At 51.9% G+C, this 22,327-nt stretch overlaps 1 protein-coding gene across 3 annotated transcripts in view; it reads right to left on the reverse strand.

Moving 5' to 3' along the window:
• The window catches only part of Dock1 (dedicator of cytokinesis 1), a 407,862-nt gene that overhangs the window by 338,032 nt on the left and 47,503 nt on the right, over nt 1-22,327 (reverse strand). For 2 of the 3 annotated variants that reach the window (XM_048338033.1, XM_048338031.1), the window contains exons 4-12: nt 21,348-21,403; nt 18,980-19,076; nt 15,457-15,605; nt 12,435-12,570; nt 11,583-11,740; nt 10,421-10,502; nt 9,536-9,671; nt 4,715-4,787; nt 1,467-1,609 (exon numbers count right to left, since the gene is read on the reverse strand). In XM_048338033.1, the coding sequence (XP_048193990.1) occupies nt 1,467-1,609; nt 4,715-4,787; nt 9,536-9,671; nt 10,421-10,502; nt 11,583-11,740; nt 12,435-12,570; nt 15,457-15,605; nt 18,980-19,076; nt 21,348-21,403 (1,030 nt within the window). The remainder of the gene's footprint in view (nt 1-1,466; nt 1,610-4,714; nt 4,788-9,535; nt 9,672-10,420; nt 10,503-11,582; nt 11,741-12,434; nt 12,571-15,456; nt 15,606-18,979; nt 19,077-21,347; nt 21,404-22,327) is intronic. The other variant, XM_048338032.1, reaches the window with a different exon arrangement.

The following is a 22,327-nucleotide window of genomic DNA, read 5'->3' on the forward strand; positions in this document are numbered from 1 at the left end:
CACTGTCCAGAAGATTCTTCCAACACAACGCTCTCCGGAGAACAATGGGGGAATGGATGGAGAGGGTTGCTTGTGGAAAGCCGGGGGACTGGCAGGAGGTGCTCACTGGAGCCCACCAAGCAACCAGCACCAGGCCCAGGACTGGTGAGTGGATTTTCCTAGGTCTTACAAGCTGGGCTACGGCACCGACGCTCTGAGGGTGACTCCCCCCAATTGGGCAGGCGGGGGCCTCCACAATCAGTTGTTTTCTGGCAGCCTCCTGGCCCGCCGAGTGCCAGCCGGAGGTGACTGATCCATTATTTCTGCCAGTGGAAGGTCAGCTGCTGGGAATTTGTCAGTGTGGGACTGAAAACAGCGAATGCTGGGCGCGAGGGAAGAGGAAGCACGTCCATGACAGAGTGGAAGAGAAGCCCCCGTCCTGAGGAGACACAAGGACTGACGAGACAGCAGTGTGGCGGTGATGAACACACGTCCTGGGTGAGGACAAACAGGGACAAAGGCACGTGCTGGGAATGGGGTGGGAAGAGCTGCAGAGTAAGCAGTGGGCAGCGAAGCTAACAAGCCACAAAGTGCCAGACAAAAAGGAGCCTCGTGTAAACCGTCCGGATTTGTAGCATGGTCCATCGGAACAGGGCATAAACCACACCTCACGTGCCCAAGGCCCTGCCTGGAGGATCCCAGACTGCCGTACCCCACTCTGTCCCGTTCACCAGGAGGCCTGGGGGTGGCTGTCACCCTGTTCCCTAAAAGCGGTTAGTTCCATCCCAGAGCGGTAACAAGAAAGAAGGGGGAACTGGGAGGTGGCAGATATAGCACACAGCAGATCACGATGCTTCTCCTTGCCCTAGTGCCTGGGGCCACTGTCCAAATGCTTCTTCTTCCCATAATGCTGAGCTCCCTCTCAAACGCCTCTTCCCATAATGCCCCGGGCGTCTGCTCAACCAATGAAGAGCGTCCGGGTGCGGGTCACAGGCACAAGCCACCCGGTGAGCAGCGCAAAGCCCAGGGGAGGGGGTGACGGCCTGCCCCCGGAACTCCGCCGGACGCACCTTCGGGGCCCCCTCCAGATGAATGGAGAGTCTGACTACTCTGTTATGGCTTTCTTTCGGCTCTGAAATAAACGTATTCTGTTTTCCTTGTGAAAAAGTAAGGAGAGGAGAGGACTGCGGAAGACAGGCGGCAGAGGCGGGAGCTGCTCCTGACAGCTCAGTTCTGGGGTCTCCCCGGACACCCCGTCACGTCCCACGCGCTCTGCGGCCCGCCCCTCGGCAACCCCGACAAAGGCAACCGCTGAGGAAACCCCAGGCGCTGCCCACGAGGGGCCCCCCGCTACACACCCTCCACCCTGTGACCCCCCCCCCACACACACACCTGACGGAAACGTCATCCAGCCCAGGTTCACGTGGGCACACACACACACAGACGCACGCACGCGCACACACGGACACGGACAGCACAGTACATACCCTGCCCCTTGTGGTTGACTTCTTTGGCAGCGATGACTTTGTTTATAACAGTCTGAAGGAAGTCATTCTCCCCTGCCACCCTGGGTGAAAAACGGGATGACATGTTGAGCGGCTTGTGTCGAATGGCTTCGTCCAACGCGAGCCTGGAGGGCACGGGACGACCAAGACCACAGGAGACAAAGGGCACAGAGACCCGGGGAGGGGTCACGGTAACAGGGGGACACAGGGGGGCGGCGCCACGAGTGCGAGAGCGTCGTCACGAGTCAACGCACGACAAAGGGCAGGATAGGTAACAGAGAAACAGGGAGAAGCATCGGTCAGGAAAATGCTGAACCTCGAGAGACGCCAGGCCGATGGGGTGCCCCGCTCCCCGGAAGCATGCAACCGGGCCTCTACCCCCTTGGCTGCCGGAAGGGGATGGTCTCAAAGGAGGGTGGCTGAACCGCATCTTATTCCAGGGCACGTTTATGGTCATTTCTCCCACTTCAAGAGTCCAGAGCAAGCAGAGGAGGAGGGGCAGGTTCTGAAGGGAAAAGTATAAACTAAAGGCCCCCTCCCAGTCCCCTAAAACGACCCCTTCAGCCCAACGGCTTGGGGGAGTTAGGAGCTTTCCAGGTCTACAGCTCTCTAGGGCCTGAGATGGACACCTGGGGGAAGGGGAACGGGATGAAGGCCGCCATGTTGGGCAAGCTGAAACCAGGACACCAACTGTGATGCAAACCCGCAAGGCGGTAGGGACCCCCTAAGCCAGACTTCGTGGACGCTGGCTCGTGCGAGTGACTGGTTCCAACCAAGCTACCCGGGAGACGCGCCGGGTGGAGCCACGGCTCAGCAAATGGGAAAAAGGAAAAGGAAACACCCACGGTGCCCTGTACGTAAGGTGAAAATGACTTCTAGACGCAATGGCAAGGATCACCATCGCGTGAGCCGCGTAACTCAAGGGAACCGAGGGCTGCGCTTCACCACGTTAGAGAGACAGAAACAGGAGAAAAACAGAGATGCGCTGGGCTCCCATCATCCCTACAACAAACCCTGTGGGATAATAAATCAGTTTTAATGGAGCAAAAACGGTTTCATTAGCCGACCTCTCCGAAGAACTGGCTCTGTGGCTTACGCTGCCATTAGGATCACGCTGCTCTTTTGTGTGTGTGTGCTTCTGACACTGAAAATATCAATCTGCATCTTAGTCTTCCGTTACGGAGCAAGAGTCACAGCTCACGTAAGGGGTGAGTGTGTAACGTGTTTTTAAAGAGGACGAGTGAAATACAGGAGGAGATGGCAACTACACAAAAGCGATCTCAAAGACCTCGTGCCAGGACTCATGGAAACCCTATCTCAAAACCAGTAACTGCCAGGCTGGGAATACGGCCTAGTGGTAGAGTACTCGCCTCGTATACATGAAGCCCTGGGTTCGATTCCCCAGCACCACATATATAGAAAACAGCCAGAAGTGGCGCTGTGGCTCAAGTGGCAGAGTGCTAGCTTTGAGCAAAAAGAAGCCAGAGACAGTGCTCAGGCCCTGAGTCCAAGCCCAGGACTGGGGAAAAAAAAAAAAAAAAAAAAACCAAAAAACTAGTAACTGCCTTACCTAAAGCTCTGGGTGCTGTTTTTCCCCTTGAGTTTTCACATAGAAGAAAACAACAAGTAAATTCAACGTAATGGTACCCTGGAGCAGAAACCTTCAATATGTAACTCAGCTTGGTCCTTACGGACAGGCATGGTGCAGTATGATCCTTTTACAAGGATGTATTGTATTTATTACCTCCCTGTCTGCCCATGTTCCAAAAGGATGCTCCCTTCATTGGCTTGAAGAGGCTTCCAGATTCTGCAGAACTGGGTTCCCTTTCCCAACTGTCTTCCCTGGGTCCCATTCCAACACAAGACCACTCCCGGTGGTGCGCTACAGAGATGGCGAGGGGGGGGGGGGCGGGGGGTGGACACTGTGTCCAGCAGGCGGCCGCCAGCCCCGTGGGGAAGTGAACCCTTCTTGTGGGCGGGGAGGAGATTATTCGTGTCTTCTGTTTAAGAGTTCGCGTGAATGACCGCAAGGGATAGTGGTTACCATACTGGATTTAAAAACAAGCTGAAAGCCAAAAAAGGCCTCTGTCTCCTGTTATGTGTGGCTGCATTTACATGTGTGTGAGTACACATATATATACACACATTCTATAGACATAGCTTGACCTTGGCTTCAGGCCAGGTGATGCAGGGCTTCAAGGAGGTGACCGAGCCACACAGGAAGCCTAGGACGCTGCTGCCGGCTCCGCTGTCTGCAGCGCAAGCCCCACCGTGCCGAGGGCGCACAGGTGTCACTGGGGACTCGGGGCCAGTCACGAAGGACACGGGGTACGGAGGAAATCCCAGGTCCTCCTCCCTGCACACACCCCCCCCCCCACAAAACGGGTACTTCAGGCACCAGCCTCCCGCAGCCCCTCAGACCCCAAAACAAAGGACACCCATTTCGAGCCTTCAATAAAACCCCTTAAAGAAAAACCAAAATGAAGCGAGTAGCATCCGTCTCTAAGAGCTCGGAGCCGGGCAGGAGCTGCGTCACTGCTGCGTCCCACTGGCTTCCTGAGGGAGCAGTGTTCCGGGGGGCGGGGGGGGGCCTGCGGAGCGGGGGGCCGACAGCCGCCCGGGCTTCAGCGAAAGCCTTTCAGCCTTCCAAACCGAAGCAGCCATTTCGCAAATCTTCCACAAGGGTTCCTCCTCCTGTGTCTTCCGTCCGTCTTTACAGACTCTGGGTCAGAAGTAGACAAAGACTAAAGAACGGCAAGCACGTACATCGTCCACTCTGAGTGAGAAACGACGGCGGGAAAATCCGCAGCGTAAATTAGATGCTTTAAAGTATTATTTCTCGCTTGAAACAAAAGAACTCATCATTATTTCGCTTGGTTTCTGTTCTCAGAGCAGCGAGCCCTTACGATGAATCTGAAGGGATTGTATTTTGAAAACACGAATTGCGACTAGGATAAATCAATTACGTACAGCAACACTCAAAGTTAGAGCCGGATTGTAATTCTTCTTCTGAGATGGTAACTCAAGTAAAGACAGTGAAATCCACCCCGGGACCAGGACTCTGCCAGCCACCCAAAATTCCAACGGCGGCGGCAGTGACTACACAGATTTCTCATTGGTGTAATTAACCCCTACTGTGCTCCATGTAGAAACTTCATCACAAGGACGATTACAAGTAGAACTTCCACACTCATTCCATCTGGTTAAGGCTGGGACCACTTCATACTTACGGCTGGAAGGGAATGAAATGCTGCTTATCTTCATCGTCTACTTTTCCATTTATTATATCAGTTACATCCATCACTGGGAACAAGAAAAGAACAGAGGTGTGTTTTGCTTAAATGCGACAATCATTCAAAGCCATAAACAAACAAACAAACAAAAGGAATCCAGGGTCTCCTCCAGCCAACCACCTTGGGGTATGGAGAGGAATTTTGTTATGTTCAAGTTCAACCATTTCTCTGTTTGTAGACGAACTCAGTCATCTGGGAACGCAGTGCATCGCGTCCGAGCTGGAGTCGACAGTACGCCTCGCAGTTTCCTTCGCCATTCCCTAGCCACCACTCTGAGCCTGTGATACCCCATACACCATCTTGGGAAGAAGAAGAAAATGCCCTCCAGCCACGGGCCCCCAACCTGGGCCCGGTGGGGCTGTGCTACGCTCATTCGCTTACTCCCAGTCCGCAAGTGGCTCTCCTACTCCAATCAGAAGACAACAAGCAAGGAGCTCGCGTTTACCAAGGGCCCGCCACCCCACGCCGGTGTCTGCAGATGCTGAGGAAGGTGGGGGGAGGACCGCTCAACGGGGACCCGTGGTCACCTACAGCGCACGTGCAGAAACCGAGGCTCACAGGCCCCCAACGTCACAGCGCTGGAAGGCCTCGGGGCCCAGCTCTGGCTCACTAGGTTAACTCAGGGGCAGCTGCGGTGGGGCTCAGGCCCTCTGACCATCCCAGGAGAGGCTAAGGAACTCCCATGTCCCTGGTGGTGTTCAGGGCTCCCCACAGTGACTTCCTACGGGACGGATCCATCCGCACGGCACAGTAACAGCACCTGGCATGGAGCGAGGGAGAGGCCCTCGGCGGCCAGCGGGAGAGGGTGCTTCGGGCTCAAGGGCCCTCCCGCCACACTTCCTGCACCACAAAGACTATGGCACAGCCATCAACGCTGCCCCCCAAGCCCTAGTTCCTGAATAAACGTAGCAAAATGAGATGCCTATGAGACGTTCCGTGTGTAAAAAGAGAGGGTATGCTTCCATGACGGAACTGTGCACCTGAACATAGTTAAAAGGGCAAAGAAAGAGACCGAGGAGACAGGGAAAAAACCAACAACCCACAAGCAGAAAAGTGTGTCATGTGATCCCAGGACCAAGCCCGGGGTCCTGTACAGCCTCTCTCACTGAGCTACATCCCCAGCCCCAGGATGACTTCATAGCTGTTAAATTATACACAGTAAACACAGAAAAGCAATTAGAAACACACCAGCATCATCACGAGGGGCAGCCCTGGCTAGGAGGACTTAGGAATGATTTATTTAGCAATCTTTCTCCTGGAAAATTCCCACCATGATTTTCACAAAGGCAGAATTCTGTTTTTAGGGAAAGGAACAGGCCTGTTAACTGGCGGGCTTGGGATAGTGGCGCCGTCGTTTGGTTGGGGAGGGTCGCTCTACTGGGGTTGGAACTCAGGGCTTTGCAGGTATTCTACCACCTGAGCCATCCCTCCGGTCCTCGGCGCCTTTGTGAGTTCTCATCGGGTCACACTTCCTCCCTCACTGGGACGGTCCCCACAGTGCCAGGATAACAGTGCACCCACAGCCACTGGACGACACGGACGCTTCTGAACCTGGGGGGGGGGGGGGGGGGCGGGGGGCTCGGAACCAAACTCCTCTCAGTCTAACTCAGCCTCCCGGGGAGCGAGGATTACACGCTTGAGCCACAGTGCCTAGCGTTGACTTTTTTTTTTTTTTTAATAAGACTAAAACTTAAAGGTTTAAAGATCCATGCATATTTTTCTCGTTTTAAGGAACTGGGCTCTGTTGACCTAGACGAGCAGGAATCATTCTGAAGAAAGCCTCAAAATTAAATTTGCATGTGGAAATCGGAGCTGCATACAAATAGGGAGAATCCAAGCACCAAGGACCTCTCCCCTTCCTCAGGTGGCAGCAGGCCGGTGCTTGTGACAGGGGCACATGGCAGGAGGGGGGAGGGGCGCGGGGTCGGAGGGGGCCGTAGTTGGAGGGGGTTCTGCGCGACCATCCTCCAGAGCTACAGAAGGGCAGCGCGCCCCGGCGAGCACTGCCGCCGACACAACACGGGCAGGGGTGGACTAGCACGTGGCTATTGGATAAATTTGCCTAGCAAAAGTCATAAGAAAATGCCCCACCCTGTCCATCATGTTCCCGCCCACCACCCCCCCCCCACCAGCAGTAGAAAGAAGGTGGTCATAGAGACCAGGGGACAGGACAGGGCAGGCCTCGCAGGCAGAGACGCAAGGCCCCAGGCAGTCGACAGAAGCCTGGGGGTCCACTGACTCGGTCAGGTAAGACTAGAAACGAAGCACTAAGTCAGGGCCTCAGCACTGGCCCGCAGCACAGCCCAGGCCAGCGTCTCTGGATTTCCAGACAAGTCCAGGAGCCTGGAGGCTCTGACCCAACGCCAGCCCAGCCGGCAAACAGGAACACAGACGGAGCCCTCGGGGCCACAGCTGCACGCTCAGGAACGGGACGGTCATCGGCCCCACCACGCCCCTGCGCCGGCCTTCCCTGGGAACATGAAAACGGAAATGAAGAATAGGAGGAGGATCCCATCTTCACCAAAAAGAGAAGGAAACCGTCAGCCTTTCACCAAGAGCTCATCTTTGCTTTAACAGCTCTGACGACAATGGTGCTCCCGGGAACTCAGCGACAGTGTGATCTCCCCCGCAATCTAACAACCCGGAGGACGACCCACGCTTCCGCCCTGGCAGCGGAGCGACTGGGGGGTCCTGTCAGAGATGTCACTGATGGCTTCGGGGAAGCCTAACATGGCGGCTACTCAAATAAACTATTTCTTTCGAACTGCCATGGAGATGAGAGAGAGAAAAGAAATTCTCTGGGGTTAATTCTCACAGGTGTCTCCACTACCTATATACAATCTCAAGTATCTACAGGGAACTATAGGTTCTACAAAATGGAGGAGCAGCTGCAAGGTGGGTGGGTATTCAAGTCATCATGAGTGGACATGTGAGCACACACCCCAGTGCAAGGCCCACGGAACCCCACTGGGGAGCCCCAACCTCCACATCTCACTCACAGCCGGTGAGGTCACAGAATGGCCCGTCCACAGGCAGCAGTGAGATGCAGAAGCACGGATGGACCGGCGCGCTTCCCGCTCATGCCGCCCACCTCCCTGAACCACACCAAGTGGTTACCGTTGACGTCAGTGACTAGAAGCATGGCTGACTGAAAGCCCACAGGAGCACAGGGGAGCTGCGGGGCAGTGGAACTGACTTCTGGACGGAGCCATAACAGGACTCACGGCCCAAAGCCGCAGAAGAGCTCAATGATGAGCCTGACCGCGAGCCCGGCCTGTCTCCCCCGAAAGACAGTGACGGGAACCCCTGCTCTAATGGGAGTTCCCGTCCGAGGAGACGCGTGACTGCCTGGCTGTGAGTCAGGCACAGGGATATGAAAACTGTCTGCATTTTCTGCCCAATTCTGCCTGAATCTAAAACTTCTCTGAACATACTCTACTAGAAGAGAGAGAGAGAAAAAAAAAAAAGCCTACGCTCTGAGCTTCTGAGAAGCCAAGGTGAAGAAAACCGTTTATCACCGTGTAGATAAAACTTAAAAGAATTTCCCCAGCCAGCCAGGCACTGGTGGCTCACACCTATCATCCTAGCCACTCAGGAGCCTGAGATCGGAGGACGGTGGTTTGAAGCCAGCCCAGGCAGGGAAGTCGGGGCAGGGACTCTCAACTCCAATTAACTACCAGAAAACCGGAAGTGGAACTGTGGCTTAAGTGGCCTTGAGCACCAAGAGGCTCAGGGACAGAACCCAGGTCCTGAACACAAGCCCCGTGACTGACATAAATGAATGAATGAATGAGGAATTTCCTCATCCAGGAGTAATGACACGTCTGTATCTCTAGCACTCAGGAGGCTAAGGCAGGAAGATCGTGAGTTCAGGGCACAAATGTATGTTTCCAAAAAAAATCTAAGCAGGGTCTAAGAGGACAAGGTGACAAAATGCCACAGCAACGATAAAATAGTGAGGAAAACGTTGGCCAAAATTATGAAAAAAAAAAATGGAATGACAGGGCTGGGAATATGGCCTAGTGGCAAGAGTGCTTGTCTCGTATACATGAAGCCCTGGATTCGATTCCCCAGCACCACATATATAGAAAATGGCCAGAAGTGGCACTGTGGCTCAAGTGGCAGAGTGCTAGCCCTGAGCAAAAAGAAACCAGGGACGGTGCTCAGGCCCTGAGTCCAAGCCCCAGGACTGGCCAAAAAAAAAAAAAAAAAGGGAATGGCACCGAAATGGCCAGCCAGCGACCAGTGTCTGGAGACACTTCTCTTTCTTCACAAGATATGACCAGGGTCACCCTTTTCTTTTGCTACCACCCAAGATAACCAGGCAAATACAAAGGGGAAAACCCACTACGCTCTCGCTTTCCTCCCCTCCCACCACACCTCGCCCTTGGATGGGTCTAGACCATCCCCTTCACAATCAATCGCCAATCCAGTAAGCCTGACACCTTCTGATGACGCCTGGCTGCTCGAGAGCTGCTGCAGGGAAAGGGGTCAGGGCCTCTCTCAGGAAAAGGGGAAATAGGCTCTCAAGCCAAACACTCCTCGAAAGCTGGCAGACCCAAAGACTCCTGAGTTTAGCAGGTTAGCTTCAAACTATACAGGAAAAGACAAACAAAACAAAACAAAACGCTCTTTTCCTCTCTCCACCACCGAAGCTTATACATCAAAGCGGCCCACTGTTGAAAAGGCAAGAGCAGCTCTCAGTCCCAGAGCAGGTGGAAACCTGGCACTCTCGAGGAAAAGGAGGAAATGGATTACCAGCCACGCCAAAAGGTCGCCGCAGGCCCGAGGTCAGTTTCCGAGTGTTGCTGTCCCTCAGCTCCATGCGACCCACTCGCACAATCTGACAGACGAAACTGATCTTTTCCCTCTTCAGGTCTTTGCTTCCAAGGTCCTAGAAATATTCATTTCCATACATTACTGTGGAGAAGCATTACTCAAGGTGAGTGCAAGCGAGAGAGAGGGGGGAAGACCTGGACTGAGATTCTTCACTCAAACAGGACTGCAGCACTTTGATGCTCTTCCAAGGGCAAAAGGGACCTGGTAACAAATCAGTAAACCTAAGTGAACTTAAGATGCGGTCTAAGAAACAGGCTCCAACATAATGGAGTGAATCTCTGTCACAGTAGCATTTTTTAGGGGAAGCACAGGACTAGGGTTTGTTTGCACTCAAGGCCCTGTGCTTGCTAGGCAGGCTCTCTACAACCTGAACCACACGCCCAGCCTTTTCTGCTTTTGTTCTATTTTGGATAAAGTCTCACATCTATGCCCACACTGGCCTAGACTCCGATGCTCTCCTGTGTATGTTTCCTACTTACCCAGGACGTCAGGTATGGCACACTCAGCTTTTATCGACTGAGATGAGGTCTTACAAAGTTTTTGCCCTGGCTGGCCTTGAACTGCAATCCTCCCAATGAGAGCCTTCAGCTCGGATTCCAGGCACGAGCTGCCACACCTGACTTTTAAATGTGGCTAGAGACTCAGACTTCGAAGAAGCACTCTAGATAGCCGAGATTAACCTGGTTGCAGGCCTCCCAGGCCCCATACACGGGTACAGAAAAAAAAAAAAAATCAGAGAAAAGCTCACTGGAAACAGCCATTAGAGAGATGAACAACACAACTAATCCTGCAGCGTGCACTTACCGTAAAGACAGCTCGCAAATTATGCAGCCTGTCTATGTCCTTGGGTAACCCTGAACTCGACCAGCGGACAAGGTAGTTTTCACTGGAAAAAGGAAGAAATAAAAGCGAATTAATTTTCCAAATGTAACAAGGTCTTAAATGCACATATACATGACCTTATAATTAATACAATCAAGGTACCCACAATTTATAAACTGTGAGTGTTTAAATAGTAACACTGTGGAACAGACTGACTCCGCCATGAGCAAATACTACACACACACCTTGGCAGGGTCCCATTGAGATTCCTTGGTTGTAACCGTAATGGAACTATTTGCGAATGGCATTTCAATGTTTACAATGTGAAAAGCCTTCTTGTCAATTTAGAATGACAAGAGCATAAAATTCAATACAATGTATATTTAATTCCGGACATAAAACAAACCAAACACAATGCAAATACAAACAGTATCCTACATCAAGAAGATAGAAAGTCCTTATCAGGAGTGGGAATAAATTCACCCAGTTATTCTGTCTCAGACCGACACTAAGTTCCTAATCACTGAATAATACAAGTGTAGACACCTGAATTTTAACTCACACAGACATACAAGTGTAGACACCTGAATTTTAACTCACACAGACTCCTGCATATTGCACATACGCTTTAATCAGAATTTCTCTGGCTGGACAAAGCGGACCGCGCCAGCACCATGAGTTGCCTTGTGTTCACTCTGCAGATATTAGTGGTGAGTGTGCAGGTGGGAAGCACTCTTCCAGACACTATATTCCAGCCAGTCATCTTGGAGAAACGGCAACAGGACAGAAGGCACACAAAGGAAAGGACAGCGTGACCTTCTGGGGAGTCCGGGGTACAAAACCCTCTAGTGAGTGACACGTACACCACCAAGGATTACATCAACCTTCAGCTCAGCCCTTAAAGTATCACGGGGCGTTCCGGGGACCACTGTAATCCAACAACCTTGCAAACAGCAGCACGGGGGACTGTAAGAAAGCCTACCCCGCCCAGCGCCCAAGTCCAGCTACCATGCTGTCCAGAAACAGCCGCTCAAGCGGGACACCGCCTTTCCCAGCGCCATCAGTAGGAGCGGATGCGGGAGTGGACCTGGCGGGGCTTACAGCCTCACCAGACCCCAGGAGCACGACCGAGGACGTCACACACCTGATGAACTTGGACTCCGTGGGGTCGTAGAGAGACATGAGGACCTCGGCATCTTCTCCTATCTTACAAACCACATTCTTGAGGTTGACGAACAGGGCCAGAGAAGGGGTGGCCGCGAACTTGGCTTGCCTGTTAATATCCAGGTTCTGCTTCTGAGACTACATGGAAAGACACAGCAAGCCCACATGAGCAGCGCTTCCCGTGGTAGAAGAGCTCACAGCTAGCCGGCCTAGCTCAGCAAGGCCAGCCACCCTGCGGTGCCTCCCCTGCCCCCACCACACACTCCAAATCCACACGGCCGCAGTGCTGAAAACACAGCACCCTGGGCAGTGGGAAGGCTGACCACAGGAGGAGGAGCTTATTTTAATTTGGGGGACCCTCTTAGAATAAATGACCCACAGACATCGTGGTCTCATTCTTCATTATATCCTTCATATACATCAGATGCCTAATCAATACTTGTTCAATTAAAAGATGGTCCGGGCGATTCATTAATTTTATCCCTGAAGGGCAGAGAAGATGAACAGATCCCCTCGCTTACTCTAAGTTGCCCACTTCCCACTGTCAGCGCAGAGAGGCCAAATAGGGCACCGTCTCCCACTCAACAGAGGACCCACAGAGGTGAGCGTCATTGAGACCTCGCCCTCTCCCACGGGGCACAGGGCTGCGTGCATCTCCTCAGGAAGAGAATCAATCCTCTCAGGTCCCCGCAGCCACGCTGGCGGCCGGCCCTTCCCAGGCGTCATCTCCCGCTCAGGTTCTCTCTTGTGCCGGATCTGGGCTCCCCCGACAGTTCGGTAACTGAGAAATGCACGCCACAAGCACACAGCCTACCACCGCGGGCCAACGTACTTTTTCTTCCTGCAGCCGTTCCTCTACTTGCTTCGAAGCCACCTTGTGGGCTCGGAAGAGACTAATAGTGCTTGTGAGTTCTGGATCCAAAATGTTCCCATCCTCATCTCGCACCACAAGGTCCAAGTCCAGAATTCTAGAAGAACGAGAATTCACAACTTCAGAGATCCACACATCACCAACACAACTTCAGCCCCAGCCCATGAACCCATGAAAACATATCCCAGAAAGCGTAGCTTCCAATAACTCAAAATGTGTCACATTGGGGGATAAAAACAACAACAAATTCCTCAAGTTTTAGTTCCATTGCAATAGTGACTTTGTCAATGAATGAGAAGTCTGAAAGATCCACAGAGCCAAGGGAATGGGCGTGCTTAATTACCGTGGAAAGGCAGGCAGACAAAGCACATTGCGGGGCTGGGGATATAGCCTAGCGGCAAGAGTGCCTGCCTCGGATACACGAGGCCATAGGTTCGATTCCCCAGCACCACATATACAGAAAACGGCCAGAAGCGGCGCTGTGGCTCAAGTGGCAGAGTGCTAGCCTTGAGCGGGAAGAAGCCAGGGACAGTGCTCAGGCCCTGAGTCCAAGGCCCAGGACTGGCAAAAAAAAAAAAAAAAAAAAAAAAAAAGCACATTGCATTGTACACACATACAAAACATGTGAATACCCAAAACTGGCACAAGAAATTTTTTAAAAAGATGGCAGCTGTCACATCATGGCATCACAGCTGAGGAAGGAGGAGGAGGAGCAAGAGTTGGCACACTGCCACACAAATCCACTCATACACTCCGCACCACTGTCTGGCAGGAATCTCAACACAACTGCCCTTCTGCCCGGCGCTGGTGCCCAGCCCCGCACCGAACCACCGGAAGACTCACAATAAAGATGTTCCATTGTGTTTGAGCAGGGAACATATGGATGTGATTCACAATTACTTTAAGGAACTTCCTGATCAGATGGCAGAACGCAGTGGCCGACTTAAAATACAAGCGACATCTGGCTAATAAGTCTGTCCACACTACATCGACAACTATTTTTTTTTTTTTTTGGCAAAGTCTCTCCAGTTCGTTCCCAAATCCAACGCAATTATTACGTGATATTCTTAACCCAAGTTTTTTATTTTAAAGAATAAACAAAAGGAGTTATACAAAATGAAGAAATCAAAATTTCTGCTTTTCTTTTTAGTAGGACAAGCAGGTCCTACTAAATTAATTTCCAAGGAAACTAACCAGAAGCACGGATGCCATGCCCCTGGCCCTTGGGATTCTAGTTCTGCTACTACCAAATCTACAGGAGCAAGATATGTTTTCAAAACCACATGACACGAGAAAGTTCTTTGAAAGAATACGCTGCAGTCCAAAGACGTTTTGAACAGTGACCAGCTTAGGAGGAGAGCTGAATCCAACCATCAACACTCCACCAAAAGCTGACCTCGCATTTCTCTTGTGGCCACACAACTTAAAGGGAGGTAAAACTCAAAAGCAGGTCCGGGTGCTTTTCCTTTTGGGTGTTAGGCTGGCACCTCACCTTTCGGAAGGCACCGGCAACCCCTTCACTTTTCCTTTTCCTGTCTACTGAGTGACTTGACTTCTACGGATGGCGAGACATGACCAACCAGAGCCGCAGCAGCCTGGGGGGAAACAGACTTGGGACCCAAAAGAGGCCTTGATGTGGGTGTACGGAGAGCTCTGTGGGCGGGGCCAGCCTCAGTGTGGGAGGGGTCAGCATCCTGGTGGGCTTGGCAGTACTGTGTGGGTCAGGGCTCGGTGGGCATGGCTAGGGCTCTGTGGGCGGGGCCAGCATCAGTGTGGGAGGGGTCAGCATCCTGGTGGGCTTGGCAGTACTGTGTGGGTCAGTGCTCTGTGGGCGTGGCCGGGGCCAGCATCCTGGTGGGCTTGGCAGTACTGTGTGGGTCAGTGCTCTGTGGGCGTGGCCGGGGCCAGCATCCTGGTGGGCTTGGCAGTACTGTGTGGGTCAGTGCTCTGTGGGCGTGGCTGGAGCGCTGTGGGCGGGGCCAGCCTCCGTGTGGGAGGATCCGTACCGTGGGGGTGGAGTCAGAGCAGGGATTCCTCCCAGTGTTCGGTACTCTAACGCATTCTCAAGTGGCATCCGCCACTGGGGACCCTGTGACCAGATCACGCTTAAGGTTCTCTTCGGCTTTGTTCATCCAGTAGGCCCAGACCTGATGAACTGTTTAAGGCTTCCAGAATCATTTGGTCTGACCCTACCACCTGGAGTAAATCTAGGGGTATTTTTTCAGAGCTATATAAGCTAATATTAATTGAGTCATACTAATAGTGTAAATTTTGACAGACAAGCCAGGAATATCCAGAAAAAGATCCGTCACCCCTGCAGAAACAACATAATAAATGGTGACTGGATGTGCCAAGGCGGGGCCTCATCCTTGTTACAGACCTGAAGGAATCAGGGTCAGGGAGGGTCTCCAGCCAGCAGCAGGAGCCGCCCTGTGGGGTAGAGGCACACAGTACCGACATCCAAGGGGCCCCGGTTGGTGCCTGTCTTCTCTGAATTCCAACACAGCCTGGCTGTGCGTCTGTTTGTACGGTCTAGCACAACTACCCAGAGGGACAAGACTTCAGACCTGGGGGGGTCCATGGGAAGAATCCTAGTTCTGGGTACGGCGAACCTGGACTAGAAGGCAAACACTACAAGCAGAAAAGGAAGACAGTTCCTGTGGGGAGGAGGGCGGATCACTGTAGACCCACACTAAAGTAGGACAAACCCATGGGCTGCCCCGCCCCCAGCCTACAGCCTACAGCGGAGGGAAGGGGACTCCACCCTGAGGAGGAAGAGAAGGCAGTTTACAGGGCGATTCAATAAAGCCCTGAATTTCAGAACCGGGTGGACAACACCTCACCCTTTCCTAAATGAAACTGTGCCTATGTTTTGATGTTAGAAATTTGATTTTTGATGAAATGTAATTGTGGTGTCCTCCAGGCTTCTGCCTGTTATTATGCTGGGTAATTTAAGCATGAAATCATCTTTAAGTAAACAAACCTGTTTCCATAATCGATTTTGGCTGTAACCTTCTTCTTCAGCTCTTTGAGCTCATCCTGAGGCAGAGTTCCAGACAAGATCTGTGACCGCCACTCGATGAGGTCGTAGATCATGTGACGGACACTTCGGAACATCTCCCGGTTATCTTGCTAGACAAGAAAGGAAGCAAAGGTCATGGCAAAGTTTCTCCTATAAAACGTTGAACTATAACCCCCCCTGAACTACTACCTAAAGACAATAAAATATAATTTTAAAAAATCAGATAGCATTGTAAAGATCATACTGAATAGATATTTCTTCCAATACATGTAATATATACACTGGACCATGAGAATTGGTTAGTGTCAAGTTAAAACTTGATTTTAGCTTTTTGTTCAGGTAAGGTGGCTTGCACCTACTAATGCCAGCTACTTGGGAGTTGAAGACAAGATCACAGTTCAAGGTCAGCCCAAGCCAAAAGAAAACAAATTAGTGAGAACTATCTAAAATAGAAGCCAGATGTGGTACACATCTGAAATATTATCTAAAGGGGAAGGGGGGGCCAGAGATAAGAATATCTCAGTCTGAGTTTGGCTCAGTGCAAAAGCATGATACTCTACCTAAAACATAACGAAAGTAAATACAAAAAAGCAAACCTTAAACACACACACACACACACACACACACACACACACACACACACGGGCTGGTGCTCTAGTGGTAGAGCACTTTCCCAGCAAGTACAAAGCCCTGAATTCAAATTCCAGTACTGCCAAAAAATTAAAATTAATACAACTCAAAGACTGATTTTAATAGGAAACAAAGCACATTATATAAAACTTGATTCGAATGAGGCAGTCAAAGATCAAATAAGTGAAGCAGAGCCCTCAAGATGTCATAGGACATGCCCAAGTATATAGCACTGAATCAAGGAGTTGAGTGGCTTTGGGCTAAGATCAGGCGTCCTGTCTGTTCGTATCAGTGTAACATCCCATCATCCTCCACAGGGGGACTGTAAGGTTCGCCATGAAGGAAACCTGCCACAGGGTTCAGGCAGAAAGCAAGCTGCCAGCCCACACAAGATGGAGGCCTGGGGAGACAGAGGAGAAGGAAGAAGGGAAAAAGAGAGAAAAGAGCAAGAGAGCGGGGACTCGGGTTGAGCCGGATTATATAGGGAAAGGTGGGGGATCTGACCTCAAAGAAGGAGGTAACTGCCTCCAGGTGTGCCAGTTAGCCAGGTAAGTCAGGTACTGGGCGCAGACTTGAACAGGTGGGGGGCATCTGCATGGAGCCCTGCTGGGGGTGGACTCTTGGAGCAAGGAGATGGAATAGGAACTACTGACCTGGTCCTGTAGCTGCTCTAGAAACTGCAGCCCTTATGGGGGCTTGAAGAAAAAGAAGGAGGAAGAGGAAGAGGAGGAGGAGGAAGAGAAGGAAGGGGAAGGAGGGAAGGAGGGAAGAAGGCTTGGCCTTGAACCTCTATCATCAGTCAAGGAACAGGCAACACATCAAGCTCCTTGTGAGTTGGTATCAGCTGCCAGCCCTCCCTTCTGGCACGGTCTTCCATTCTTCAGAAGCCCCTGTGCCTGGACCCTCCAGCACCCCAGGGCCTGGACTCCTGGCCTGGCTGTCAGTGAAGTCTCACAGGACACCATCTCGCGCTGGCTGCCTGGGTGCCCTCTGGCCCGCACAGCTGTACATGGGGACATCAAAGCCTGGTCGACAGCCCTCTGTGCTTATTTGCCAAAGGAAGATTCACACAAGACACCAGTCTCACAGGCTTCCCATCCCATCTACAGTCTCCAGGGACTCCTTGTATGAAGAAAAGCCACAGCTCTGCAATGGCAGTGGCACGATCCATCTGTTGTGGATTCCCTGTACATCCTTTTCATGAAAAGAAATCAAAGTGGAACCTAACTGGGTAACACTGGATTCGCTAGGGCCCCTGTAAAAAAAAAAAGTAAATAAAGCATGGCCATCCCCACTTGTTTGGCTTGAGGTTATTTATTTGTGGCAGTGCTGAGGCTTGAACTGGGGACTGTGCAATTGCTGGAGAGGTGCTCTATCACTTGAGGAAACAGGAATAGGAAAGCTGAGCCACAAAATCCAAAAAATAAAGATCATTTATTAGCCAGCCCTCCCCCCCCCGCCCCCGCCAAAAAAAAGGGGGGGTCTGGTAGCTGTTCTTATCCCAGCTGGCTTTAAACAATGACCCTCAGATCTTAGCCTCCTAAGTAACCAGGACTGCAGACGCAAGCCACTGCACCTAGCTCTTTCCCGCTTTCTTAATGCTCCGGGTCCATTTTCCAAAAGTCAAGTAGAATATCTAAAATCCCTAATATTTGGCGGGCTTTTCCACAATGGGAGAGTCACAAAGGGATGTGAACCTATGCCACCCCCCTTTGGCTTGGCTTTGCCTACGAGGGATGGGGGCCATGCATCTGAGTCAAGTTTAGGCTCGTAGAGTGAAACCAAGGGGCCGTGAGGAACCAAGGGGCCGTGAGGAACCAAGGGGCCGTGAGGAACCCAGCCATGAGGCTCGGGACGGCCTCAAGCCAGCAGCCAGCCACACGCTTCCGTCAGCAGCAACTCCTGTTTATTTTGTTGCCATATCTCTGTTTAAAAATTGCGAAGTTGAACGTGAAATACCGACTATGAAATTGCCCAGATTTACACAAAACATTCATGGCTAACTTTACGCTTTTAGGTTTTTTTGAGTCCATTTGATGAACAATTACAGCAACCGCTTATTACGACGCATTTATAGGAAACCACTGTATAATCAAAAACGCCGAGCAGCTGTGGGACTTGAGGAAGTTTTCTGTGTTCCTGAGAAATTAACGCACTGACTTCCTCCCAGAGCCCTGGCTTGGTGATAATAACATTAGCATATGAGAAATCAACACTGTGAATAGAAATACAGGCTTCACAAAAGGTAATCTTCTGCAAATATGAATTTATCTGCAAGGAAATGCCCTGAGGGAACATGAAATGGAAGATGTCAGAGTTCCAACTTCTCGGCATTAATAAGATTTCTTCCAAAACCAGAACTGGACAACACAAGCTTCAGCCCTCTTAGTGACTACGGCAGCTACATCTAGAAGACGGGCCATTCAGGACCGTCAGAACCACCAGATGCCTTGCCTATAGGTAATAGCAAAAGGAAGGAAAGAAACACCTCTACTATATCCATAAACAAATATTTAGTTCTACTTAAAAGCAGGGGGGTCTTCTGGGGGTTTAGGGGGGAGAGGATGGAAGATGTTGTTTGTTTGTACCCATAATGGAACTTGAATTCGAGGCCTGGGCACTGTCCCCTTAGCTTTGGCATCAAGGCTAGCACTCTACCCCTTGAGCCACACCTCCATTTCCGGCTTTTTGCTGGTTAATTGGAGATAAGAGTCTCACAGACTTCCCTGCCAGGAGTGGCTCTGAACTATTCTCCTTGGAGCTCGTCGTCCTGAGAAGCTAGGATTTCGGGCGTGAGCCACCGGCGCCTGGCACCACTGTATTTTTTCCGCGAACCCCCCCCCCATTTGCTCACCACGTAGAGCTGCCTCCAGATGGTGGCCCACTCCCGGAGCGTGGTGGTGACTTCCTGTATGAGAGGGAGGTCTCCCGGGATGACGGTCTCATGCTGCCTACAACGAAAGCAGACTCGGTGAACCACAGCCAGCTGCCCCGACAGATTCCCCATCCGAGTCATGGAGGCCCCCAACACTTAAAACAAATGGAAAACAAAAAGAAGCAGACACGCGTGGCCAGGCTGACGCCCAGAAACACACGTTCCCCGAAGGCCAGGGGTCTTTGTACAGAGCCCGAGGGGGTCCCTGCCTTATACTGCAGGTGAGCCGTCCACCTTGTAGGGAAGAGAAAGGAGGCAAAGTAACAGCCATTCAAAGGCTTCAGAGTGTCATGGTACACCTGAGTTCCCATCACCACAGACACACCATAAATGATAACCAGTCTGTGCAGCGTTCAAATGCAAGTTGGGGTTGAGATGATTTTCACATTTCCATCCTGCATGACGCTAATTACATGATAGTACAGGGAGCAGTCATCCCTGGTGGAATGAGGAGGAGGACTGGGGCCTTCGTGTTGGGGTGCCCTATCCAGGGTCAGTCCCCCTCGCCCCCTCCCCTCCCCCTCCAAACTAACCCCTGCATCGGTTTTAACGCTTAATCCATAGAGGCATCTTTCAAACATCGAGACGGTGCCCGGGGCGAGCACTACCCTACTCAGACTGAGTCCACGGGGGACTCTGCTAGCAGGCAGATCTGGGGCTCGTGTTGCTGGGCCTCTGGCCCCAGGGCCACCTGCCTGCGAGTGGGGCCTGAAGAGAACAGAGGCAGCGCAGGAGACCCACGTTCACTGGCTTCCCCATGCTGCTCATGCCCGAACGACCTACCGACGGGGGAGCCCCCTGAACGAGAGACAGTGGAGCCCCTGAAGGGCCGCGGGTCTCCCTGGGGAGGGCGAGGCCCCAATGTCTGTGTGCAACGGCCCCCAGGGCTGTCCGGTGAGGCACCACCAAGTCTTCCAAGGCACGCGACTGCTCAGACGGCGCCCCGTCCGCCAGCGAGGATGCCGGCAGGAGTGTGGGGGCGTGCCCGCCAGTCGCCTCCCGGGGCCTGGAGGGAGACGCTTCCGCCGTCCGGCACCTCTGGACGGCCGGAACTCGAAGCTCGGGGACCCCCAAGTGTGCCCGGGGGGAGGGGTCATCCGTCATAGCTGGGATGACAGGGGAGCACTGACGGATTTGAGGTCGCCCTGACTTTTTGCACGGGACCCCAATGGCTGGGGGCCCACAGCACCAGCAGGACGGACAGCTGTTGCTGCGCCGCTCAGCCCCCCACGGAGCTGCTCCCCGACCCACGCTGGTACCATAGACCCAGAGGCCAGGAACGGGAAGCAAACACCTCCTGCCGGCCTGAGGAGGGGGAGTGCGCTTCCCCTCGCCCAGAACCAACGTGCGTTCACACTTCCATCCCAAAATGCACTGGGGAAAAAGCGCTAATCCTGTGCAAGGTGATTTGTATTAGGATTCTGGCGCAGCCAAATACAAAACCACTTTAAAGGCACACTTGATCAGTTATGTCCACAACGGGGTCAAAGCTCCAGAACTTTCTCTTCCTCTTCCACTTGGAACTCTGCGCACAAAACATTTTATCGGTCTGAAAATAAAACCACCACTCCCGCCTCTCAATTACTTTCTTCATTTTCATTCTGCATTGGGGAACTCTGGTCTTTTTATATGTTAAAAGTACAGTGCTTGGAAAGGCAATTTTGTAATCAGCCAAAGAGATGTCATTATGCAGTAATCATATGATTAGTAATTTTATAATTTACATATTTAACTGAGTGCGAAGATGGAACAGAGACCAAAAAGGAAAACATTCTAATGCTGCTGCTTCCAAGTTCACACCTGGCTATTCCTTTGCTATTCTAGCCTAATAGGTCTCCTGGTCTACAAACATCCTTTTAATGGTCTCATACATCAGTCTGATGATGTCCAGGAAACATACATCACAATTACATGAGATGTAAATTCAAGCAAACCTCCATTTAACAACAGTGGATTCCTCCGAACCTCCATTTATATCACAGCATGCCAAGACTTCCAGAAAAATGGACTCAGGGTGGGAGGATTATGAGTCCCAGGGCCAACACTTCCCCAAACCAACCTCAGGTTCGGTGCGTTTCACTGCCCACCTCCTCCGACTCTCGACTCAGGCTCAAAGCCACACACTGCGCAGATCTCACGCGTCATCTCCCCTTTCCTTCCCAAACATCCCGGACAGCGTGCCAGCCACTGCTGGCATCTTCTTTCCCAGTTACTCTATCATCTACACGGCAGCCACACCAGGCACAATCGTGGCAGCGCTTCATTTCCACGTCAAGAATGGACTCACCCTTTTCCTTCAACGATTGCTTCTTTAAGATGAATATAAGAAGCAGGAAATATGCCCTTGAGGAAACAAAAAGAGAGAGTTGTTATTATTAATATAAATACTGACTGGTGGTGGTGAGGAGGGGTTGGATCTCCATCAATTCTTATGCTAAGCATACTGTACAACAAGGCAGGGAAAACACAAACTATTAAATAAACACGTCCAGCAGTTTGTATCGCAGAGTGTGCAGATGTCATAAAAGAAAACAGCGGAGGTGTGTGTTTGCAAAAGATCAATTCCACTCAGCTACAGAAAGCTCCTCATCGTCTCCCTAGGCCGACTCAGCTCCACAACGGATGTCAAGAACCAACGGTGGCGAGGGCCTCTGACATCCTGCCCTTGCTAACGGGTGCAAAGCATTGGCCCCCACCTGTGCAACTGGCCACTGCACCCGTGGGACTTCCTCACAGATCCCCACAGAGGGCCCCTACATCTCCTTCACAGACGCCCCAGTTATCTGACAGTCATTCAGGGCCAACACTGCCATGCCCAAAATAGCTACAAAGGAGATTCAAATCAGACTGCCAACTACGGGAGGTCGTGGGGCTCAAAGGAGGCTGGGTGGTGACCCCGGGGAATTCCCCTGGAAACCCACCCCCCCATGCCCACCAGGTAAGTGGCTGCAGTGTGAATAAAGAATTGTGACCGCGGGGAGGGGAGGAGATGGGGAGGAAGTCAAAGGCTGAGTGACAGCGAGAAAGATCCAATGGGAGGAAGCCAAAGGCTGAGTGACAGCGAGAAAGATCCAATGGGAGGAAGCCAAAGGCTGAGTGACCACAAGGGGTATCCCAGGGACCCAGCAGGGTTGTTCCAGTCACATATTGAGTACCCCAGACATGTGGATGGCCTGCAGGTAGGTACAGAGCATCTTTCCACTACACCAGTGGATGTGTGTGAAAAGCTATCCCAACCATGCTAGGTCCAGAGGCAAAGATCTACCC

The sequence above is a fragment of the Perognathus longimembris genome, chromosome 2 (assembly GCF_023159225.1).
Source record: "Perognathus longimembris pacificus isolate PPM17 chromosome 2, ASM2315922v1, whole genome shotgun sequence".
Classification (NCBI taxonomy): domain Eukaryota; kingdom Metazoa; phylum Chordata; class Mammalia; order Rodentia; family Heteromyidae; genus Perognathus; species Perognathus longimembris.